The 24,547-nt window shown below is 41.2% G+C and overlaps 1 protein-coding gene across 1 annotated transcript in view; it reads left to right on the top strand.

The window, feature by feature from the left end:
• ADAM32 (ADAM metallopeptidase domain 32) overlaps positions 1 to 24,547 on the top strand; it is a 165,965-nt gene that overhangs the window by 18,238 nt on the left and 123,180 nt on the right. Inside the window, exons 6-7 of the mRNA XM_056116661.1 lie at positions 14,835 to 15,009; positions 19,944 to 20,012. Coding sequence (XP_055972636.1) covers positions 14,835 to 15,009; positions 19,944 to 20,012 — 244 coding nt within the window. The remainder of the gene's footprint in view (positions 1 to 14,834; positions 15,010 to 19,943; positions 20,013 to 24,547) is intronic.

Raw genomic sequence — 24,547 nt, 5'->3', positions numbered from 1 at the left:
GGCTCTGCACTCAGGAATTACTCCTGGCGGTGCTTTGAGGAACCATATGGGATGCTGGGAATTGAACTTGGGTTGGCCGCATGCAAGACAAACGCCCTACCTGCTGTGCTATCACTACAGCCCCAAGGATGGATATTAGTTAGCTTTTTGAGAGTTATATAGAATTTACCTGTAAAACACTTGGGTCAATTTTCTGTATGAAATAAAAGTGACTTTTGGGGCCAGAGAGATAGTACAGCAGGTTTTGTCTTGCAAGTGGCTGACCTGAGTTTGGTCCCTGGCATCCCATATGGTCCCCTGAACACTGCCAGGAATGATTCTTGACCACGGAGCCAGGAGTAACCCCTGAGATATGCTAGGTGTGGACCCCCAAACAAAAATGTAAATACACATTAGAATATGATTTTTAATTTTTTCACTTTAATTGCATACAGATCGTCGATATAGCACAGCGGTAGGGTGTTCGCCTTACAAGCGGCCAACATGGCCGACCCGAGTTCGATTCCTCCGCCCCTCTCGGAGAGCCCGGCAAGCTACCGAGAGTATTCGATATGCCAGACACAGTAACAACAAAGTCTCCAATGGAGACGTTACTGGGCCCGCTCGAGCAAATCGACGATCAACGGGAGGGCCTTTACCTTTACCTTTACCTAATTGCATACAGAAAATCCTTATATTTCTGGGTTTTGATTTTGTACCGTCCACCTTACTGCACATGTATATTGTTTCTAGCAAGTTTTTGGGTAGAATCTTTAGGTTTCCATGTTTAATACCCTGCCATATTCAAATAGTGAGTTTGATTTCTTTTTCAATCTGGATGTTCCTAATATCTTTTTGCTGCCTAATTGTTATGAGAAGGACTTCTAACACTGTAGTGAATAATAGTGGTAAGTTTGGGAAGCCATGTCTTGTGTCTGATCTTAGAGAGAAGGATTTCAGTTTTTCATTATTGAGTATGATATTTGCTGTGGTAAACAGGCTTTCACTATGTTGAGGCCTTTAACCCCCATTTTATTGAGAGGGGTTATTTTGTTTGTTTCTTTAATCATGAATGAATGTTGGATCTAGTTAAATACTTTCTTTGTACCTTTTGAAATGATCACATAAGTTTTATTTTTCCTTGTATTGATGAGTTAGGGTAATTTGGTATTGCGTATATAAAACCATACTTGTATCTCTGGATGGATCCTTTTTGGTCTTTCTGATGTATTTTTTTATTTGGCTTGATAGCATTTTGTTGAAGATCTTTGAGTCTGTGTTCCTCAGTCTACAATATTTTTTGGTGATGTCTCTGCTTTTCGTATCAGGATATGTATGCCTCATAAAGCCTGCTTGGGGGGGATTAATGTTTCTTCAGCTTTCTGAAAAGATTGGGATTAGGTCTTCTCTAAAGGTTTTGAAAAAACTCACTAGAACTCACTACTAAACACCTCTGGGAATGGGCTTTCATGTTTGGGGAGATTTTGGATTACCATTTAAATTTCCTTCAGCGTGAACAGCCTTTTTTGGTGCTCTGTTTCCTCTTAACTCAAACTTGGAGGAAACAGGAGTTCAAAAGTTTATCCATTTCTTCTAGGTTTTATAGTTCCTTGCTTAAAATATTTTTTCAAAGTGATCCCTGATTGTCTAATGCCACTTGGGTTGGCATCTTTGATGTTTGTCTAGCAGGAGAGGCCACAAAGAATGAGACAAACAAACATATAATGGGACAAACGCACATGGACTATCCAAACGCACATGGACTATCCAAACACACATGGACTATCCAAACTTGCTCTTTCTGATGTATTTTTTGATTTGGCTTGATAGCATTTTGTTGAAGGTCTTTATGTTTGTGTTCCTCAGTCTACAACATTTATATTATATTAATATTATATTAATTATATTAATAGCCTGGACATCCATCAGTGATTCCACAGGCAGGCCTTAGTCAGTGCAGTATTGCTCCCTAACCTTGGCCCCCAACAGGGAAGACATTAAAGACAGTTAATAAGCACATCAACATTTAATAGGTACATAAGAAACAGAGGCTGGAGGATTTTATATAGCCCATCAACAGATATTCACTTGATCACTTGACATCCCATTCCTCATCGATTTGCTAGAGTAGGCGCTAATAACGTCTCCATTCATCCCTGTCATGCGCCAGTATAGCCCAATGGCATCTGCTCATTTAGGAACATGAAGAGCCTCAAACCAGTTGTTCAGGGTCTTGACAAAGAAGTCTGACCATCAAATAGGTGGGAGGCCGTGCAATCTTTTGACATCCCATGGAATCTAGTAGGTAATGGCTCTAGTGCAGCGGTCATCTCCAAATCTCATTACGTGTCCAGCCCATCTGATTTTCAATGCCTTGGCAAACAAGATAGCGTCCCTGATACTTGATTGTCAATGGAGGTCAGAACTCAGGATTCTTTCTCTCATTTGAGTGAAGCGTGATACTCCAAGCATAGCTCTTTTGATTCCTCTTTGAGAGACACGAATAGCGTTCTCATCCTGTTTTCTTAGGGCCCAGGTCTCTGAGGCGTATGTTAATGCAGGAAGAACAGTGGAATCGAAGAGATGTACTCGGAGCCAGAGGTTCTTAGTCCTCTTACCTATTTCTTTGACACTCTTGAAGGCGTTCCAAGCCATTGTCTTCCTCCTGCGCAACTCAGGTGCCAGGTCATTCGTCATATTGACTTCTCAACATAGGTAACATAACTGTTGCATTCGGAGATGTTTATCCCATTGAGAGTGAATGGAACATCAGGAACAAAACCGTTTCTCATAAATATTGCCTTAGTGAGATGTAGTTGTAGTCCAACCTTTCCACACTCAAGGTCGAAGTCAGCCAGCATTTGTGCCACTTGGCTGATCTTTGGTGTTATTAGAACAATGTCATCAGCTAAGCGGAGGTGCTGTAGTTGTCGACTGTCTATCTTCACTCCCATTCCTTCCCATTCCAATCATTTCATGATGTTCTTAAGGGTGGCACTGAAGAGTTTTGGTAAAATGTTATCACCCTGCGAACCCCTCTCTTGATGTCAATGATCACCTCCCTGTAGAATGGTGAGATACTCGTCGTGAATCCACAATACAGCTCATGGATGATCCTGATGTAGTGAGTTTGAACACCCTATTTGGATAGGGCTTTGATGACCACTTCTGTCTCATCAGAATCAAAGGCCTTCTTTAAATCAATGAACGTTAGACAGAGCGGTATCTTGAACTCCCGAGAAACCTCAATGAGCTTGGTTATTGTGTGGATATGGTTGATTGTGCTGAATCCTTTTCAGAACCTGGCTTGCTCACATTGTTATCCTTCATCTAGTAGTGTTCTGCCAATCCTACTCAGGATGACTTGAGTGAACAGCTTGTAGATGACAGATAATAGGCAGATCGGGTGACAGTTGCCAATGTCATGGATGTCTCCCTTCTTGTACAGTAGAAAAGTCCTGCTGGTTTTCCATTGGGATGAAACCTTGCATTCATACAGGTAGCATGTGAAGAGCTGAGCCAGTGTATTGATGAGTACTGATGGCAGGTTCTTCAGGTGTTTGGGTCTGACCTTGTCTGTGTCTGGTGCTGTTTGTTTTTTTAACCGATGAAGTGGCATGTCGAATTTCGGAAGGGAGAATGTTGGGAACAACATATCCATCCTGTAGAATTTGGTATGTGGGCAGGTGGACATGGATATCGAAGAGATCTGAGTAGAAGTCATGGATAACCTTCTCCATTGCCCTTCTGAAAGATGTGATAGATCCATCAGGACATTGGAGGACAGTGATTTTGGTCTTATAGTTGGCGAAGGACAGGCAGGCATTGCAAATGCTTTTCCCAGTTTCTGCTGCATCTGTCAGCACTGCTGCTCTTATTGCTTTGAGGTCTTCTTTTATTGCTTCTCTGCACTGCTTTGCAAGCTCAGACGTTTTCGTGCAGTTGCCTGAGGCTTGCGCCAAGACACATTGGCAAATGAGCTTGAGAGTTTTCGAGGACAGGCGTCTTTTTGTGGCTACCTCTCTCTCAGCGTACTTTACACAATCATGGAGGTACTGAATCAGTTGATCGTATTCCTCATTAATGTTGTCAACAACGGCATCTTCCCATGTTGCTGCAATAGTGCCAGAGAGCTCCCAGTCGGTGGTTGTTCTGGGAGTTCTCTTTTTAAACTTTGCAGCCCTTTCTCCCGCTCTGTGAAGTAGAATTTTCCATGAAGGAGATGGTGGTCTGATCCCCTTTGGAATTTTGGGACAACAGAGACATCAGTCAGGCAAGACCGTTGATTGAATATGATGTGGTCAATTTCATTGTGGAATTATCCACTGGCAGACTCCCATGTCCAACGTTTAGATTTGGTCTTCTGGAATTGTGAGTTACCATGGATGGTCTTGGTCGACATGATGTACTCAGACTGTCTCACCCTGTTGGTTCCATTCTAGGCCATGGGTCCCAATGTGGAGTTCTTCGGCTGATCTCGATCCTATCTTGGCATTAAAATCACTAACAATGATCTTGTAGAAGGTGTGGTCTTCTTTATAGAATTTCTCCAGCTCCATGTAGAACTTCTCAATTTCTTCTTCATCGTAATTAGATGTTCGTGTGTAGACAACAATGATAGTAACTGCCGGCAATAAACCACATCTATTCAAGTGTAATCATCTGATTCGGGTTGTTAGGCATAAGAATGAATCAATGTTTATGGCCAAGTTTGTGTTGACAAGGACACTGACAACACCAATGCCTCTTTTGTCGCATGCTCCAAGGAACAGTTCTTCTCCAGTATTGATAAAGGTGTAATGTGATTGATACCTTCTTGTCTCGATCAGACCACGATGTCATACTTGATCTTTCGCACTTGCACCATCAGGTCCTTGATGGATGCATCCGATGCCAGCATACATGCATTGAAAGTACAGACAGTTATTTTTGTCCTTCTTCTTTTTGGTAGTCTAGTTCACTCCAGTATGCTTTCCGGGCACTCGGGCGGAGACTCACGCACGAGTGAAGCCCCACAGAACCAGGGAAGTGGAACTCTGTGACCTTGAACTCCAGGTTTAACGGATCCAGGAACAGTGATCCTCTGCTTGATCCCAGCAGCCCGGCAGACTTCCACTATCTCCACTACCTACACTACTCAGCCGCCACCACACTTTCCAGACCACGCCGCCACAAAGTGCCTGTGCGACACATCATAAAACACTTAATTCAGGATTACTGCACCATATTTGATGGGGTTCAAATATGGTTTGAACCATGAGAACACCTGCAAGGACAATTAGAGGCCGCTCTAAAAGCCTTGATCCCTCTCGGAGAGCCTGGCAAGCTACTAAAAAGTGTTCTGCCCGCACGGCAGAGCCTGGCAAGCTACCTGTGATGTATTCAATATGCCAAACACAGTAATAACAAGTCTCACAGTGGAGACATTACTGGGCCTGCTCGAGCAAATCGATGAATAATGAGAGGACCGTGACCATTTATTTATATATTAGTGAATCACTGTGAGGTACAGTTACAGACTTACAAACTTTCATGATTGTGTTTCAGTCATACAATATTCGAGTACCCATCCCTCCACCAATGCCTATTTTCCACCACCAATGGTCCCAGCATCCCTCCTACCACCCCCAACTCATCCCCTCCCCTTCACCCCGCCTCTGTGGCAGAGCATTCTCTTTTGTTCTCTCTATCCTTTTGAGTGTTGTGGTTTGCAGTAGAGGTATTAAGTAGCCATCATGTTCTGTCTATAGTCTACTTTTAGCCCGCATATCCCATGTTGAGCAGGCCCTCCTAGCACCCTTTACTTGGTGGTGCCTTTTCTATCTAAGCTGCCTTTCCCCCTAGTGTTCGAGGCTGGCTTCTAAGATATGGAGTAATCCTCCTGGTACTTATCTCTAATGATGTTGAGTGTTATGACTTCATCTTTTCTAACAGCTGCATAGTATTCCATTGTGTGGATGTACCAAAGTTTCTTTAACCAGTCATCTGTTCTTTGGAACTTGGGTTTTTCCAGGTTCTGGCTATTGAAAATAGTGCTGCAATGAACATACAAGTGCAGATGTCATTTCTACTATACTTTCTTTGCATCTCCGGGATATATTCACAGAGAGGGTATTGCTGAGTCAAATGGGAGCTCAATTTCTAATTTTTTGAGAATAGTTCATACTGTTTTTCAAAAAGGCTGAACCAGTTGGCATTCCCACCAGCAGTGAAGGAGAGTCTCTTTCTTCTCACATCTGCACCAACACAGGTTACTTTTGATCTTTTGGATGCGGGCCAGTCTCTGTGGTGTGAGATGATATCTCACTGTTTTTTTGATCTGCATCTCCCTGATGATTAGTGATGAGAAGCATTTTTTAATGTGTTTTTTGGCCATTTAGATTTATTTTTTGAGAAAGTTTCTGTTCATTTCATCTCCCCATTTTCAGATGGGGTTGGATGTTTTCTTTTTTGTAGAGTTCAAACAGTGCCTTGTAAATTCTTGATATCAATCCCTTATCAGATGGCTATTGGGTGAATATCCTTTTACATTCTGTAGACTGTCGTTCACTGTTTCTTTTTAGGTGCAGAAGTTTCTCAGTTTAAGGTAGTTCCATTTGTGTATCTCTTTTTCCACTTGCTTGGCCAATGGTGTGTTATCTTTAAAGATACCTTTAGCTTCAATGTTGTGAAGTGTTTTGCTGACCTTGTCATCAGTGTACTTGATGGATTCTGGGCTGATGTTGAGGTCTTTAAGTCATTTTGATCTGACTTTTGTGCATGGTGAAAGGTGGACGTCTCAGCCCATTTTTTTGCATGTAGCTGTCCAGTTTTGCCAGCGCCATTTGTTAAAGAGGGTTTCCTTGCTACACTTCACATTTCTTGATCCCTTATCAAAGATTAGACAATCATATATTTGAGGGTGTGTGTCAGGGTATTCAACCCGGTTCCATTGGTCTGTGGCTCTGCCTTTGTTCCAGAACCATGCTGTTTTAATTATTACTGCTTTGTACTAGAGTTTGAGGTTGGGGAAGGTAATTGTTTTAGCTATTTGTGGGGACTTATTGTTCCATATGAATTTCAGGAGTATTTTCTGATTTATTTGAAGAATTTCATGGGTATCCTTATAGGGATTGTATTGAATTTGTACAATACTTTGGGGAGTATTGCCATTTTAACATTGTTAATTCTCTCAGGGCTGGAGTGATAGCACAGTGGTAGGGCATTTGCCTTGTGTGCGGCCAGCTGGCCAAGCCAGGTTTGATTCCTCCATGATTACTCCGCCCCTCTTGGAGAGCCCGGCAACCTAACAAGAGTATATTGCCCGCACGTCAAAGCCTGGCAAGCTACCCATGATGTATTCTGTATGCCAAACACAGTAACAACGACTCTCACAATGGAGATGTTACTGGGTCCGCTCGAGTAAATCGATGAACAATGGGAGCACAGTGCTACACAGTGCAATTCTCCCAATCCATGAGCAATGGATAACTTTCCATTTCTTCGTGTTCTCTTTTATTTCTTGAAGTAACATTTTGTAGTTTTCTTTGTACAGGTCCTTTACCTCCTTAGTTAAACTGATTTCGAGGTATTTGATTTTCTGAGGCACAAATGTGAAGTGGATTGCTTTTTTTCATGTCACTTTCTTCTCTCTTATTATTTGCATATAGAAAGCCATGGACTTTTGTGTATTGGTTTTATAAACTGCAACTTTCTATACAAGTCTATCGTTTCTAGGAGTTTCTTGGTAGAGGTTTTAGGGTTCTCTAAGTATAGTATCATGCCATCTGCGAATAGTGAGAGCTTGATTTCTTCCTGTTCTACCTGAATGCCCTTAGTATGTTTTCCTCCCCTAACTACTATTGCATGAAGGAACTGGCAGAGTAACCCAGGTGTGTGGGACCCAGAGCTGAGATCTCCAAGCCTGTTCAGATTGTGACTGAGCCTCCTCCACCCCATCTTCTAATAGTTAGGCATTATACCCACAAACTGCCCCCCAAAACCATGTAATGCCATCAACAGCCAAGACTGAGAGACTATAAAATCAAGCTCAAGAAAGAGAACAACGCAGAATCTCCTGTCCCCACGCCTGGCTGTCCTCACCAGGGCCTCTTGGAGGTGGGCAGGTTGAATTTCCCTCCCTGCCCGAGCAGAGCCCTGGCAGTTGAAGACCTCTGAAATCCAGCCACAGCCATGCTTAACACCACTCTACACATGCTCGGGTGAGCCTCACGCATGAAGGAACCAGCAGAGAAACCCAGGTGTGCAGGACCCGGGGCTGAGATCTCCAAGCCTGCTCGGACCGGGAATGGGCCTCCTTCACCCAGATCCCTCATCTTCCATTAGCTAGGCAGTTACACCCACAACTGCCCCCGGGCCATGTAATCCCATCAACAGCCAAGACCCAGAGACTATAAAACTGAGCTCCTCTTATTGTCTAGTTCTTGCTATCGAAGAACCCGTCAGGCTATCGAGAGTATCTTGCCTGCATTGCAGAGTATGGCAAGCTCCCTGTGGTTTATTCAATATGCCAAAACACAGTAACAATGATGGGTCTCATTCCCATGACCCTAAAAGAGCCTCCAATGTGGTACTTGCTAAAATCTCATGGCTAAGATGATGGAGACGTTACTGATGCCTGCTCGAGAAAGTTGATGAACCACGGAATGACAATGATACAGTGATACAGTGATACTACTTCCAGAAGTACTTGCAATATTGAACAGAAGTGGTGAGAGTGGGTATCCTTGTCTTTTCACTGATCTTAGAGGGAAGACTCTTAATTTTTTCCCATTGAGGATGATACTTGCCATAGGCTTGTGGTAGATGGCTTTGACTATATTGAGGAAAGTCCCTTCTATACCCATTTTGGTGAGTGTTTTCATCATAAACAGGTGCTGGATCTTGTCAAATGCTCTGGATTGGATTTATTGATATGATTATATGGTTTTATCTTTTCTTTTGTTGATATGATGCATTATGTTGATTGATTTCTGAATGTTGAACCATTCTTGCATTCCCAGGATGAATCCCACTTGGTCATGGTGTAGGACCCTTTTGATGAGTTGTTGAATTCTATTTGCTAGTATTTTGTTGAGAATCTTCGCATCCGTGTTCATCTGTAGTTTTCTTTTCTTGTGGTGTCTTTGTTTTCTTTTGGCATTAGAGAGATATGGGCTTCATAGAAACTGTTTGGGAGAGTTTTTGTTTCTTCAATTTCCTTGGGAAAGCTTGAGAAGAACTGGCAATAGGTCCTCCTTAAATGTTTGGAAGAATTTGCTAGTGAATCCATCAGGACATGGGCTTTTGTTTTTGGGAAGACTTTTGATTACAGTTTCAATTTCCTTGCTGTTAATAGGGTTAACAGGTCTATTCAGGTATTCCAAGTCTTCTTGGTTCAACTTTGGGAGATAATAGGAATCCGGGAATTTATCCATTTCTTCTAGGTTCTCTTGTTTTGTGGCATAAGGACTTTCAAAGTAGTCTCTGATGATCTTTTGAATTTCTTTGGTTTCTGTTGTGATGTCCCCTTTTCATGTTCAGCTTATTAGGGTTCTCTCTCTCTCTCTCTTTGTGAGCCTTACTAGTGGTTTATCTATGTTTTTTTTTTTATCAAAGAACTAGAGCTTGGTTTCATTGATATTTTGGACTGTTTTTCTTGAATTTCCATGTCGTTAATTTCTTCTCTAAGTTTTATGATCTCTTTCCTTCTGCCTGGTTTGTGCTCCATTTGTTGGTCCTTTTCTAATATCTTGAGCTGTAAAGTCAAGTTATAGGCCCTTTCTTCCTTCCTGAGGAATGCTTTCAGATCTATCATTTTCCCCCTAAATATGGCTTTAGCTGCGTCTCATAGGTTCTGGTCGCTCGTGTCTTCATTCTCATTTTTTCCAGGTATCTTTTGATTTATTCCTTTATTTCCTCGTGACCCACTCTTTGTTCAACATTGAGTTGTTTAATTTCCAGGTGTTTGATTTGGTTCTTCGTATCTGTGCGTGATTAACTTCTATCTTCAGTGCATCGTGGTCTGAAAGGATAGTTGATACAATTTCTGTCTTCCTGTTTCTCTTGAGGTATGTTTTGTGCTGAGCACATAGTCTATTTTGGAAAATGTTTTGTGTGCACTGGAAAAAATGTGTATTATTTCATTTTGGATGCAAAGCCCTGTATAGATTTATTAGCCATCTCTCTTCTAAGTCAGTGTTTCCTTTTAATCTTGTGGATCTATCTGGAGGTTATAGGGCAGTGTTGAAGTCTTCAACTACTATTGTGTTGTTAGCAATGTCCTTCTTAAAATCTGTTAGCAGTTGTTTTAAGTATTTAGCTGGTCCCTCATTAGGGACCAGATAATCATACTCCTAAACGTTTGTACATGTTTAGGAGTGTGATTTCTTCCTGCTGTACATATCCCTTGATTTGTAAAAAATTGGTCTTCTCTCCCTTCTAATCTTTTTCAACCTGAAATCTATGTTGTTGGATACTAGTATGGCCACTTTGGCTTTTTTGAGGGAGTTGTTTGCTTGCCGGATTGTTTTCTATCCTTTGACTTTGAGTCTGTGTTTATTCTGACTGTTCAGATGTGTTTCTTGTAGGCAGAAGAAAGTTGGGTTTAGTTTCTGAATCTATTTTGCCACTCTATGTCTCTTAATTGTTGCATTTAGACCACTGACATTTAGGGAGATTATTGTCAGGGAGATTATTGTCATGGGGTTTTGTGTCATCTTTCTGTAGGAGATTTTTGTGCTGGTTGGGTTTTTTTCTTATCTTACAGTAGCCCCTTTAGTACTTCTTTTTTTAAAAATTTTTATTAGTGAGACACCATGAGGTACAGTTGTAGACTTACAAATTTTGTGCTTGGGTTTCAATTATGCAATGATCAAATACCCATCCCTCCACCGGTGCCCATTTCCCACCACCACGGATTCCAGTATCCCTCCCATCCCCCATCCCCCCATCCCACCCTGCCTCTGTGGTTGTTTATCTACAAAATGTTGTATTGTTCCTTTGAGTTTGAGTGAGAGTTTAGCCAGATAAAGTATTGTTGGTGAGCCATTTATTTCACTGAGTTTTTTTCACTATTTTCACCATTGTCTTTGGGCTTGGGGGGTTTCCTCTGATAGGTCTGCAGTAAACCTCAGGGGTGCTCCTTTGTATGTGATTTCCTTTCTTGACCTTGCTGCTTGCAGTATTGTATCTCTATCTGTAGCATCCATCATTCTACTATGATATGTCTTGGAGTCTTTTTACTCGGGTCTCTTTTAACTGATACTCTTCGGGCTCCTTTGATGTGGATGTCTGCATTCTCCAGCTCTGGCACCTTTTCAACAATGATATTTTTAACTATGGCTTTTTCATTGGGGTTGTCTCCCTGACCTTCTGGTAGTCTGATGATGCTAATGTTGTTCCTCTTGAAATCATCCCCTACGTTTCTGATTCGCCTAAGAGCTATTTTGAGGTCTTTTCCCATTGCTTATTTTTGACTGTAAGCTTCCTGCAGCTCATCTTCAAACTTGATAATTCTTTATTTGGCTCTAGCTATTCTACTATTGAGGGTACTCACTGAGTTTTTAATTTCACCTACAGAATCCTTTATTCATGACACTTCTTTTTGTAGCTTTATTATTTCTTTTTTAAAAAAAATTTTTTATTAGTGAAACAACATGAGGTACAGTAGTAGACTTAACAAATTTTTGCGCTTGGGTTTCAGTTATACAATGATTGAGTACCCATCCTTCCACCAGTGCCCATTCTCCACCACCACTGATCCCAGTATCCCTCCCACCCCCCATGGCCCCCATCCCACCCTGCCTCTGTGGCAGGGATTTCCCTTTTGTTCTCTCTCTCCTTTTGGGTGCTGTGGTTTGCAGAAGAGGCATTGAGTGGCAGCCATGTTCGGTCTATAGTCTTCTCTCAGCATGCATCTCCTATCCTGGGAGGATCCACCCAACACCCTTTATTTGGTTCTCCCTTATCTATCTGAGCTGCCTTTACCCCTAGTATGTGTGGCTGGCCTCCAAGCCATGGAGTAAACCTCCTGGTACTTATCTTGGCTATTCTTGGGTGTTAGTCTCTTATTTTGTTACTTCATGATCCCCAGATGAATGCAATATTTCTATGTCTGTCCCTTTCTTTCTGACTCATCTCACTTAGCATGATACTTTCCATGTAGTACCACTTGTATGTAAATTTCATGATTTCATCTTTTCTAAAACCTACATAGTACTCCATTGTGTAGATGTACTAAAAGTTCTTTAACCAGTCATCTGTTCTTGGGCACTCAGTTTTTTTTCCAGATTCTAGCTATTGTAAACAGTGCTACAATGAACAAACAAGTGCAGATTTCACTTTGACTACACTTTTTTGCCTCTCTGGGATATATTCCCAGGAGTGGTATTGCTGGGTCAAACTGGTGTTGGCACGGATGTGGCAAGAAAGGGACCCTTCTTCATTGCTGGTGGGAATGCCGAATGGTTCAGCCCTTTAGGAAAATAGTATGGACGATTAGAAATTGAGCTTTTTTTTTATTTCTGCTCTCATTTCTTCCTGTTTTTTTCTCGGCTGTCTGTTCCATTGTTTCTTTCATGTCCTCCTTTAATTTACTGGCTGTCTGTTGAACTCTTTCTTTGAGTTCATTGAATATCTTCAACATTTCATCTCTGAATTCTTTATTGGAGAGATCTTATTTGTGGATAATGCTTGTTGAGGCTTCTGGACCCTTTTCATCATCTTCTACTTGTGGTGGGGATTTTTTTTTGTTTCTTCATGTTTTTGTAGTAGTATGGTAATGGAACCTTCCAGTTCACTATCATTATTCCTCTCTAGCTGTTAGAAAGGGTTCTGGATGAGCTCGGTCAATGGTGGTCACCTTCCCCCACTTCTAGAGTTTTACCTTCCTCTCAGGTGCTCCTCAGTGGCTTAGGTGAGGTCTCTAGTCAAGTTTCGGAGTATGTGTTCTTTTATACTGAATTTGTATAGGTTCTTGTGATGCCAGTATTATGGCGCAATTGGAATACACTACTGGACTATTGCCCTAATGTGTTTGAGATGGTGAGGATATTTTCCACGGAATTAGGTGATGAAAATGAAGCTGTGAGTCCAGAGTGCCAGGAAAGGGAAAAATAACTGCTGGCCACCCCAAAAGAGGCCACGCCCACTTATGTGGAGGCCACGCCCCCTTCTGCGATGTGGGTGGGGTGCCAGGTGGGGGTGGGGGGCAGAAACTCAGGAGAGGGAGCAAACCAGGAGCGGTGCTGGAGGGTGATGCAGGGGCAGACTGGATGGTACTCCTGGAAGTTGGCGGCTCAGGGTCCGAGGGGACTACTGGGCCACAGGCGTGGGGGAAATGGTGGCCCGAGTCTGACTCACTGACCTGTGAGAGGGACCAAACCAGCAGCAGCAGTGGAGGATGGCCAGGGGGTAAAAGATTTAAAAGTTATGTCGCTACTAAAAGAAATAGAAAGGACAAAAGAAAATGAAAAAAACCACCCACATTAGTACATGGAAAAACTGAACATTATTAATATGATGATCCTATCTAAAACATTTTACAGGTTAAGTGTAATCCCTATAAATTCTAATGGATGTACAATATCCATTAAAGGATGTATAACAAGTATTATTATTAAAATTTGTGTTGAAGTACAAAGTCTCAACCTAACAAAACAATTATGTGATAACAGAGGGTTGGTGATAACATGATACTCAACTATATAGAAGTTTTTACTATATTTGAGTAAAAGTAAACTTTATAGCCTGCTGGGTAATCCTCCGTGGAAAGCAATATGGATAGAACTTTTATATGATCCAGAAATCCCTTTGCTTGGTATGTACTTCCAAGACACAAAAACATTCATTAGGAAAGATATATGCACACCTGTGTTCACATCTCTGTGCAGACCTACATATACATATCATAGTACATAGCCAGGAGATTGAAACAACCTGGCGTCCAATGATAGAAATGTAGATAATGAAGTTATGGTATATATACATAATGGAATACTATGCAGCCACAAGAAAAGATAGATCATGCAATTTTCTGCTATTTGAATGAACTGGAGTATCTTATGTTAAGTGAAATCAGAAGAAAAGGAAAAATAAAAGGTTATTCTCACTAATCTATGGTTTGTAGATGAACTTGCCTAGGGAATGGTAGTTGTCAAAGGTGGATAAAACATTGACTCTAGATTACAGAAACAGAAAAAATATCAAGGAAGGAGAAAAATGGAGGGATCAAGCAGCAAATGGAGGCCTGGAAGTAAAAGAGGGGCAAGAGCAAGGGGCCCTGGATGCCTCTGTGATACAGGTACCTGTGTTTAGTTAAACCACTAGTCTCAACACAAGTGAAAATGAAGCTATAATATTTTAGCTTACAAGTGTTAAGGAGTTTGGGTAGGGGTGAATATGAAGGAACTTGGTATCATTGGTGGAGGGTTGGGGTCATGAGGTGGTAGAATTAGAGATGGTAACACAGTATGCCTGAAACCCTATTGTAAGCAACTTTGTAAACCACAGTGTTTATAAAAGTAATACAACTTTAAAAATTGTGGTGACATGTTATAATTATAGAAGGTTGTGGTAATAGTATTGTAGCTACATAGGAGTCTGATTTTGAATGTGTCTGGGTGATATTCAGGACTTCAAAGTTGCAAGTGCCTACGGAGACCAGGCCTATCACATCTGCATGTAACCATGTAACACGAGATTTATAATTGGGAGCACCTACCACTGTTTGTTTTACTGAATTGGAAGCGTTCTGGTAGTTATCAGTTCTGGGTGCCTTGCCTGGTGTAACTTTGAGGTTGAGTGGGTCTGTGGGAGAGCCATGGGCCTTCTGAGTTGCTAGTAAAACACATATATTTATTTTCTTAATATTACAGAGGAATGCTGCAATTTGAAAATATTTCATATGGAATAGAACCTCTAGAATCTGATGCTGACTTCAAGCATGCAGTTTATAACTTAAAGAATGAAAACAAAAGATATGAAGATGTAAAATCTTACCAAGACACAGAAGAAAATGAAATGTGGCATAATCACATTTTAAGTAAAGACGTGAGTTATTTATGTTTTGTTACTACTTTAAGGACGTTGATGATTTTATTAACATTTTATTTAAAAAATTTTTTTAAAAATTGAATCACAGTGAGACACCTGATTACAAAGTTGTTCATGATTGGGTTTCAGTCATATAATGTTCCAACACGCATCTCTTCACCAGTGTACATTTCCCACCACCAATGTCCACAGTTTCCTCCCCCCAACACCCCTCCCCCATCGTCTCTATGGCAGGTACTTTTCTTCTCTCTCTTTCTCTCTCTCTCTGTTTTATTAATCTATTTTATAATTAAGCTAATATCCTTTTTTAAAACATCCTACTTTTTCTTTATGCAGCAGTTTCCTTTAAGCTTTACCCACTTGTAACAATATTATCTTTTCTGGTTTGATTATTACTTTTTAATTTTAACTTTTTGAGTTTTGGGTCACACTCAGCCATTTCAGGGCGTATTATGGTAACAGTGCTTGGATCACTCCCAGCAGTGATTTGAGAACCATGTCTTGTGGGGAATCAATTTGGAGCACCTGAATCAGACCCTGTGCCAGGCTGTTTCATCAAGGGCAACCCAGAGGGGGGTAGGTGAGTCCCACCACCTGCCCCAAAAGAGCCTCGGCAGCCAAAAGTCTATAGAACTCAGTTGCTACCATGTTCATGGCTGATCTCCACAGGCTTGGACGAGCCTCATCCATGAGTGAATCTGCTGAAAAACCCAGATTTGTGACTGAAATCTCTAGGCTCCCACAGAGTTGGGAATAGGAGTCCTTTCCGCATCTCCCTGTTCTTCTGGTAGCCTGGCAGTCACACTCACAAACTGCCTCTGACACCATATAAGCTCATTAATTATCATTAATTATTAATTATTAATTATCGCTCATTAATTATCGCTGGAGCGATAGCACAGCGGGTCTGCCTTGCACGCAGCCAACATGGCCGACCCGAGTTCGATTCCTCCGCCCCTCTCGGAGAGCCCGGCGAGCTACCAAGAGTATTCGATATGCCAGACACAGTAACAACAAGTCTCATGATGGAGACGTTACTGGGCCCGCTCAAGCAAATCGATGATCAACGGGAGGGCCATACAATTACCATGATCCAGAGACTCACAAATAAACTTTGGAAGAGGAAGAGAGCAACACACAGCAGAGATGCCTCTGACCACCAAAGTCAACATCCAGTTAAAAATTTAATTCTAACTGTACCACTTTATTTAAAAACCTTAAAATTCTTGGAATTCATGACCAAGGGCTTAATGGCTCCAGGGTGATAGAACAATCTTCACACACTTTCCTGTAAGAAAACTTTTTTGGATCATCTTTAGCAAATTATTCATAGTAAACAATATAAAATAAATTATTTAGGATCTGCTTTGGGGGCAGCTTTGGGGATCAAGGTGGAATAATTTGAAATAGGGTGGTGGGATTGGTGTTGGAATATTGAATGTAATCAATTATTGTGAACAACTTTATAAAAATAAAATAAGAATTGGGGCATCTGAATATAAAACATGTGCTCTAGTCTTTTGTGTTATTTACTCAGCATGACTAAGACTTAAAGTTATATTCACTAATTTGTAGTATTATACCAGTTTCATGTGTAAAACATTGGAATTTGACATACGTATGTGATCATACAAAATGTCTATCTTCCATAACATTCACTTCACATGAACTCATCTAAAAATTTTGATATTACTAATCAAATCCTTTTGACACTTACCTACTTACCTAGTATATATTTAATATCACTTGATCACTTGACATCCCACTAGTCATTGATTGCTTGAACATTGCCAGTAACATCTCCATTCATCCCTGTCACGTGCTAGTGTAGCTCAGTGGCATGTGCTCGCTCCAGGAACACAAAAAGGCTCAAACCATTCACGGTCTTGACGAAGAAGTCTGACCATCTCATAGGTGGGTGGCCACGTGATCTTTTGACATCCTGTGAAATCCAGTCAGTAATGATACTAGTCCAGTGGTCATCTCCAAATCGCATTATGTTTCCAGTCCATCTGATTTTTGATGCCCTGCCAATCAGAATCCCTGATTCTCAATCGTCGATGGAGGTCAGAACTCCGGATTCCTTCTCTCACTTGAGTGAAGCATGATATTCCAAGCATAGCTCTTTTGATTCCTCTTTGGAAGACCCGAGTAGCGTTCTCATCATGTTTTCGTAGGGCCCAGGTCTCTGAGGCATATGTTAATGCAGGAAGAATGGTGGAATCAAAGAGATGTGCCCGGAGCTGGAGGTTCTTCATCCTCTTAGCTATTTCTTCAATGCTCTTGAAGGCGTTCCATGTGCTCTCTTCCTCCTGCGCAACTCAGGTGCCAGGTCATTCGTCATGTTGAATTCACTGTCACCATAGTGACTGGGCCTCTGGATGGAAAATCCTCGCTGCCTTGTCAACTTTTTTGAGCATCGACAGCACCAGAGGCCAGGATGGCATCCTTATATATTTAATATAAACTTAAAAACTCAATTTCGTTTTCATGCTGTACATTATTTTTATTTTTTTTTAAATTTATTTTTTTTTACAATTGTAGATGCTGTACATTATTTAATAAAGTCAGTATTTACAAAGGTTGTATTATGAACCAAGGAGTCATCTTTAAATTATATATATAATTGAAATGTCATAATCATGCTTGACTTATTCTATCATTTCATTTTTTCAGTGCATATGCTTCATAATAGATGCACTGGTACTCATAAAAAGTACTTTTATAGAGAATGTTTGTAGATATGACTTTATGTAAAATGCATATGGTACTATTAATTGTTCTTTATGCATGTCTCCTCATCTTCACATTACAATCTCTTCACCACCAAACAATAAAGAAAGCCCATTATGATTTAGTTGGGCTTGTGATCAAAAGGCAAAATTTCTCATTTTCCCTTGCAAATGATTAGGATCATTATGACACAGTTATGACATATGAGCAACTGTAACGCCTTCAAGAGCGTTGAAGAAATAGCTAAGAGGACGAAGAACCTCCGGCTCCAGGCACATCTCTTTGATTCCACTGTTCTTCCTGCATTAACATATGCCTCAGAGACCTGGGCCCTATGCAAACAGGATGAGAATTCTATTTGGGTCTCCCAAAGAGGAATTGAAAGAGCTATGCTTGGATTATTACGTTTCACTCAAATGAGAGAAAAAATCTGGAGTTCCAACATCCATCGACAATCAAGAATTAGGGACGCTGTCTCATTTGCCAAGGTGTCAAAAATCAGATGGGCTGGTCACGTAATGAGATTTTAAGATGACTGCTGGACTAGAGCTGTTACCGACTGGATTTCATGGGATGACAAAAGACCGTGTGGCCGCCCACCTACGAGATGATCAGACTTCTTCATCAAGATCATGAATGATTGGTTTGAGGCTCTTCGTGTTCCTAGAGTGAACAGACGCCATTGGGCTACACTAGCACATGACAGGGACAAATGGAGATGCTACTGGTGCTCGCTCGAGCAAATCGACAATTAATGGGAAGTCAAGTGATCAAGTGATCAAGTGACTCAATCAATACATTGGCTTGGCTCTTCACATGCTACCTGTCTGAATGCAAGGTTTTGTCCCAATGGAAAACCAGCAGGACTGTTATACTGTACAAGAAGGGAGACATCCACGACATTGGCAACTATCACCCCATCTGCTTATTGTCTGTCATCTACAAGCTGTTCCCTCGAGCCATCCCAGGGTGATACCATTTCAGTGACACCCATGGGAACATCATGCGATGACTAGAATGGGAAGGAATGGGAATGAAGATGTAAGGTTGGCAACAACACCACCTCTGCTTTGCTGATGACTTCATTCTAATAACACCAAACATTAGCCAAGCGGCACAAATGCTGACCGACTTTGACCGAGTGTGTGGAAAGGTCGGATTACAGTTGAATCTCACGAAGACATTGTTTATGAGAAACAGTTTTGTTCCTGATGTTCTATTCACTCTAAATGGAACAAAAATCTCCGAATGCAACAGTTATGTGTACCTAGGTCGAGAAGTCAACATGACAAATGACCTGGTACCTGAGCTGTGCAGAAGGAAGAGAGCGGCTTGGAATGCCTTCAAGAGTGTCAAAGAAATAGCTAACAGGACAAAGAACCTCCGGCTCTGGACACATCTCTTTGATTCCACTGTTCTTCCTGCATTAACATATGCCTCAGAGACCTGGGCCCTACAAAAACAGGATGAGAACACTATTTGGGTCTCCCAAAGAGGAATCAAAAGAGCTATGCTTGCAGTATCATGCTTCACTGAAATGAGAGAAAGAATCTGGAGTTCTGACCTTTGTGGATGGTCAAGAATCAGGGATGCTGTCTCGTTTGCCAAGGCATCAAAAATCAGATGGGTTGGACACGTAATGAGATTTGGAGATGACTTCTGGACTAGAGCCTTTAACGACTTGATTCCACGGGATTCCACATTTCTGCTCACCTACCAGATGGTCAGACTTCTTTGTCAAGACCCTGAATGATCGGTTTGAGGCTCTTCATGTTCCTAAAATGTGCAGATGCCATTGGGCTACACTAGCACGCGACAGGGACAAATGGAAAGGTTACTGGTGCCCGCTCGAGCAAATTGATAAGTAAAGAGATGTCAAGTGATCAAGTGACTACCTTAAACCTTTGCTATTGACAGTCAGCAGTGTTTTATGTGTTGTGAACTGAGGTTTATTAAGAGTGTCATCTTACGTTTTCATCACACATATATTTACATGGAAAGTTTGAGATGATGGCTCTGTGAGCTATTAATCACAATTATTTTACAGTGTGTGCATATCTAAGCATTAAGTCATATGTAAAATGCATAGCATTTTTATTTGCAGTTATGTCATAGTGAACACAAGACTCCTAAAGTTTAGAATAAGTACTGTTTGAAAGTTTTCATGTTTTAATATATTGTTTTTTTCTTTTTCATAGTTAAAACCAGCTGTTGCAGATACTGATCCTCTCTATCTGGAAACACATATTGTGGTGGACAAAGCTTTGGTATGTGCATTTCTTTTAACTGGCATTTAAATATTTGATGTGAATATATTATTATCCTTATATAGAGACAAGCTTAAACATTCCTTTAAATTTAGTTTAAATAACAAATTTATTTTTCAGAACTTAAATATTCTAATCATATATATATGTTATGAAGGAAATGGTACAAAAGGCAAATTAAAAGCAAAATATAAGGGCCTTTCCTCTAAGATCAGGGATAAGACAAGAGGACCACTCTCACCACTTCCTTTCAATATAGTACTGGAAGTACTTGCCATAGCGTTAGGCAAGAAAAAGATATTATGGGCTTCCAGATTGGAAAAGAAGAAATCAAGTTCTCACTATTCGCAGATGATATGATACTGTATCTAGAGAATCCTAAAGCCTCTACCAAGAAACTCCTAGAAACTCCTAGGATATTCACTCAATACCCATCTAATAAGGGTTGATATCAAGGATATATAAGGAACTGGTTGAACAGACTTGTACAGTAAAGTCGCAGGCTATAGAATTCATATCCAAAAGTCCATGGCCTTCCTATACGCAAATAATGAACAAAAGAAAGCGACATGAAAAAAACAATCCCATTCACAATCATACCCCAGAAAGTCAAGTACCTTGGAAACAGCTTAACTAAGGAGGTAAAGGACCTCCACAAAGAAAACTATAAAATGGTACTCCACGAAATAAAACGGGACACAAGGAAATGGAAACATATCCGCCGCTCATGAATAGGAAGAATCAACATTGCCAAAATGGCAATACTCCTCAAAGTATTATACAGATTCAATGCAATCCCTATAAGGATATCCATGAAATTGTTCAAAGCAATGGATCAGACACCCCTGAAATTCATATGGAACAACAAGCGCCCACAAATAGCTGAAGTAATTCTTGGGAAAAAGTTGATGGGAGGCATCACCATCCCCAACCACAAAATCTACTACAAAGCGGTAACAAAACAGCTTGGTACTGGAACAAAGGCAGAGCTGCAGACCAATGGAACAGGGTGGAATATCCCTACGCACAACCCCAAATGAATGATCATCTAATCTTTGATAAGGGAACAAGAAATGTGAAGTGGAACAAGGAAAGCCTCTTTAACAAATGGTGCTGGCATAACTGGACCAACACATGCAAAAGAATGGGCTTAGACCTCGACCTAACACCATGCACAAAAGTCAGATCAAAATGAATTAAATATCCCCAACATCAGACCACAGTCCAAAAGGTACATTGAAGACAAGGTTGACAAAATCCTCCATGATATTGAAGTTAATGGTATCTTCAAAGATGACAACCAAGTGAAAGCATAGATAAACAAATGGGACTATATTAAACTAAGAAGTTACTGCACCACAAAAGATACAGTGACCAGAACATAAAGACAACTTACAGAATTGGAAAGGATATTCACCCAATACCCATCTAATAAGGGGTTGATATCAAGGATATATAAGGCACTGGTTGAACTCTATAGGAAGAAAGCATCCGACCCCATCAGAAAATGGAGCAAAGAAGTGAACAGAAACTTTCTCAAGGAAGAAATACGAATGGTCAAAAGGCAGATGAAAAAATGCTCTTCATCACTAATCATCAGGGAGATGCAGATCAAAACAACTATGAGATACCACCTCACACCACAGATACTGGCACACAACCAAAAGAACAAAAGCAACCGATGTTGGCATGGATGTGGGGAGAAAGGGACCCTCCTACACTGCTGGTGGGAATGCCGGCTGGTTCAGTCCTTTGGGAAAACAGTATGGACACTCTCAAAGAATTAGAAATTGAGCTCCCATTGACCCAGCAGTACCATTTCTGGGAATTTATCCCAGAGAGGCAAAAAAGTATAGTCAAAATGACATCTGCACTTATATGTTCATTGCAGCACCATTTACACTAGCCAAAATCTGGAAAAAACCCGAATGCCTGAGAACAGATGACTGGTTAAAGAAACTCTGGTACATCTACACAATGGAATACTATGCAGCTGTTAGAAAAAGATGAAGTCATGAAATTTGCATATAAGTGGATCAACATGGAAAGTATCATGCTAAGTGAAATGAGTCAGAAAGAGAGAGACAGACATAGAAAGATAGCACTCATCTGTGGAATATAAAGTAACAGAATGTGAGACTAACACCTAAGAATAGCAGAGATAAATATCAGGAGATTTGCTCCATGGCTTGCAAGCCAGCCTCACATTCTGGGGAAAAGGGCAGCTCAGATAGAGAAGGGAACACCAAGTAAAGAGTGGTTGGAGGACCCGCTTTGGACAGGAGATGCGTGCTGAAAGTAGACTATTGATCAAACACAGTGGCCACTTAATACCTCTATCACAAACCACAACACTCAAAGGGAGAGAGATAACAAAAGTGAATGCCCTGCTGCAGAGGTGGGGTGGGTGGGTGGGGGATGGGATGAGGGGGTGGGAGGAATGCTGGAATTGGTGGTGGAGGGTGGGCACTGATGGGGTACTTGAGCAGTGTATGACTGAAATACAAGCCCAACAATATGTAAATCTGTAACTGTACCTCATGGTGATTCACTAATAAAAATTTTTAAAAAGCCAAATATGCTGGTTATATCAGAAGCCTATTAAAATTTTATATAATAATCCTGCATATGAAAATGAATTTGGGGGATCTAGTATTTAAGGTCTCTTCTTTAAGGTCTCTCTCAATAACAATAATTTTAAAGTTAAACAGCCATACCACCATGTAAGCTCATCTACTGGTCCTGCTTCAGAGACTCATAATTAAATATTAAAAGAGATTAGCTAGCCACAGAATTTCTTAGATATCTTTGCTCCTGACTGAGACTTCTGAGGCGATCTTGAGAGAATGTCTGTGAAATCCCTATACTGCTAAATTCCTAGCAGCTGCACTCACACCCCAATGACTGCCACAGAGCTTATGGCCAGGCTCCACCACCCACAACAGATTCCACAGAGATGCCAAACTGCTGAAAATTCAGGTACACTGGGTTTTTTAGGCTAAAAATCCCAGACCTCCTCAGAATTGGGGTGGGTGACCTCCTCCCTACTCCCTGTCCCCATACTTCTGGAAGCCCTGGCAGTCATACCTACTTTCCACCACAGCTCCATATAAGCCCACTTCACAGTTAAATATGCTGCATTTTGTGGAGTGACATCTCTGAACTCTTCAATACTAACATCCCAGTAGGAGCAAATAGATTGAATGGAATCTAACGTAGAAGCCATCTAGAGCCGCTTGTGGCGGGGGGCAACTTGTGACCTCAGTAGGGCATGAAGGATGAGCCGGTACAGCCCCCTTCCCATGAAACTGCAATTTCCCCGTCACTGCCGGCTCATATCTGGCTTTCCAATAAGCTCTGAGCTGGCGGCCACCTTGTATGCAGTCCAGATGCATTTCTGCCAAAAGCCGCTGGGTTTCAAGATTTGTTTCTGAGTCTCTGGTATCATGGCTATTAATCAGCTTGACCAGGAGCCAGAGAGGCCGTTTGTAGGCGGTGACTTGGGGTATCATTGGGATGGGGAGAAAGAGTAGGCTCCACCCCTATGTGGTGAGGCCCCGTGTGTCTCGTCACTGCAGGCCCTAACCTGACTGTCCAATGGCCTCTGGAGGATGGCGGTCACCAGGCTGCTAGGGGGAACAGGCCAAGGCACAAAACCTATTCCCACCTGGAGTGGCCCAGTGCCAGTAACCTACTGCAGGAACAGGACGCATTTCTGCCAAAAGCCTTTGGGTTCTGAGATTCATTTCTGAGACTCTGGGATCATGGCCATTAAGCAGTTCAATCAGGAGCCAGAGAGGCCATGCCTCCAATTATATAGCTGAGCTGGAGGTGGTTTGTAGGTGTGTCTCCCACATACCTAACTTTTGGCCGTTTACTTTTTGGTAAACTTTGCCCCAAGTTTTTGGGGTCTGGCCAAAGACACAGTGGCAATTTTGGGATATCTGAAAGTCTGATGGTGCCATCAGGCTGCTGATGCACTCACCTCACAGGTATAGATTGACCTGCTGACGGCACCATACCCCCTTAATGAAGACTTTTTTATATGTCCACTAGACATCTGTATGTATTATTTGAAGAGTCCAACTCTTCACATTAAATTTTTTTTGTTGATGTTGAGTGTTTGGATATCTTGTTATTTTGAATATTAGCCTTTTGTTAAATATATGGTGTGCCAATATATTGTTCCATTCATAACATCTATATATGGTATAGGGATTAATTTAACCTCTTATATTATATATATGTATATATACACACATATTATATATATAAATTTATAGTTTTGGGGCCACACTGGCAGTGCTCAGAGTTTACTCCTGGCTCTGTGCTCTGTGATCACATTTGATGAGGCTCTGGGGAACATATAGGATACCAAGGATCGAAGCCAGATTGACCTTGAGTCAGGAAAGTGCTCTGGCTCCTAGCATCAAATTCTGATCCATTTTGAACTAAGTTTTGTTTGTAATGTGAGGTAGTGATGCATTTTCATTTTTTTTTGCATGGTGACTAGCCATTTTTCTCAACTCCCATTT

Source organism: Sorex fumeus, unplaced genomic scaffold (genome assembly GCF_029834395.1).
Source record: "Sorex fumeus unplaced genomic scaffold, SorFum_2.1 ptg000033l, whole genome shotgun sequence".
Lineage (NCBI taxonomy): Eukaryota > Metazoa > Chordata > Mammalia > Eulipotyphla > Soricidae > Sorex > Sorex fumeus.
Note: the sequence above shows the minus strand (reverse complement) of the source record. Positions and strands in the feature narration are given on the sequence as shown.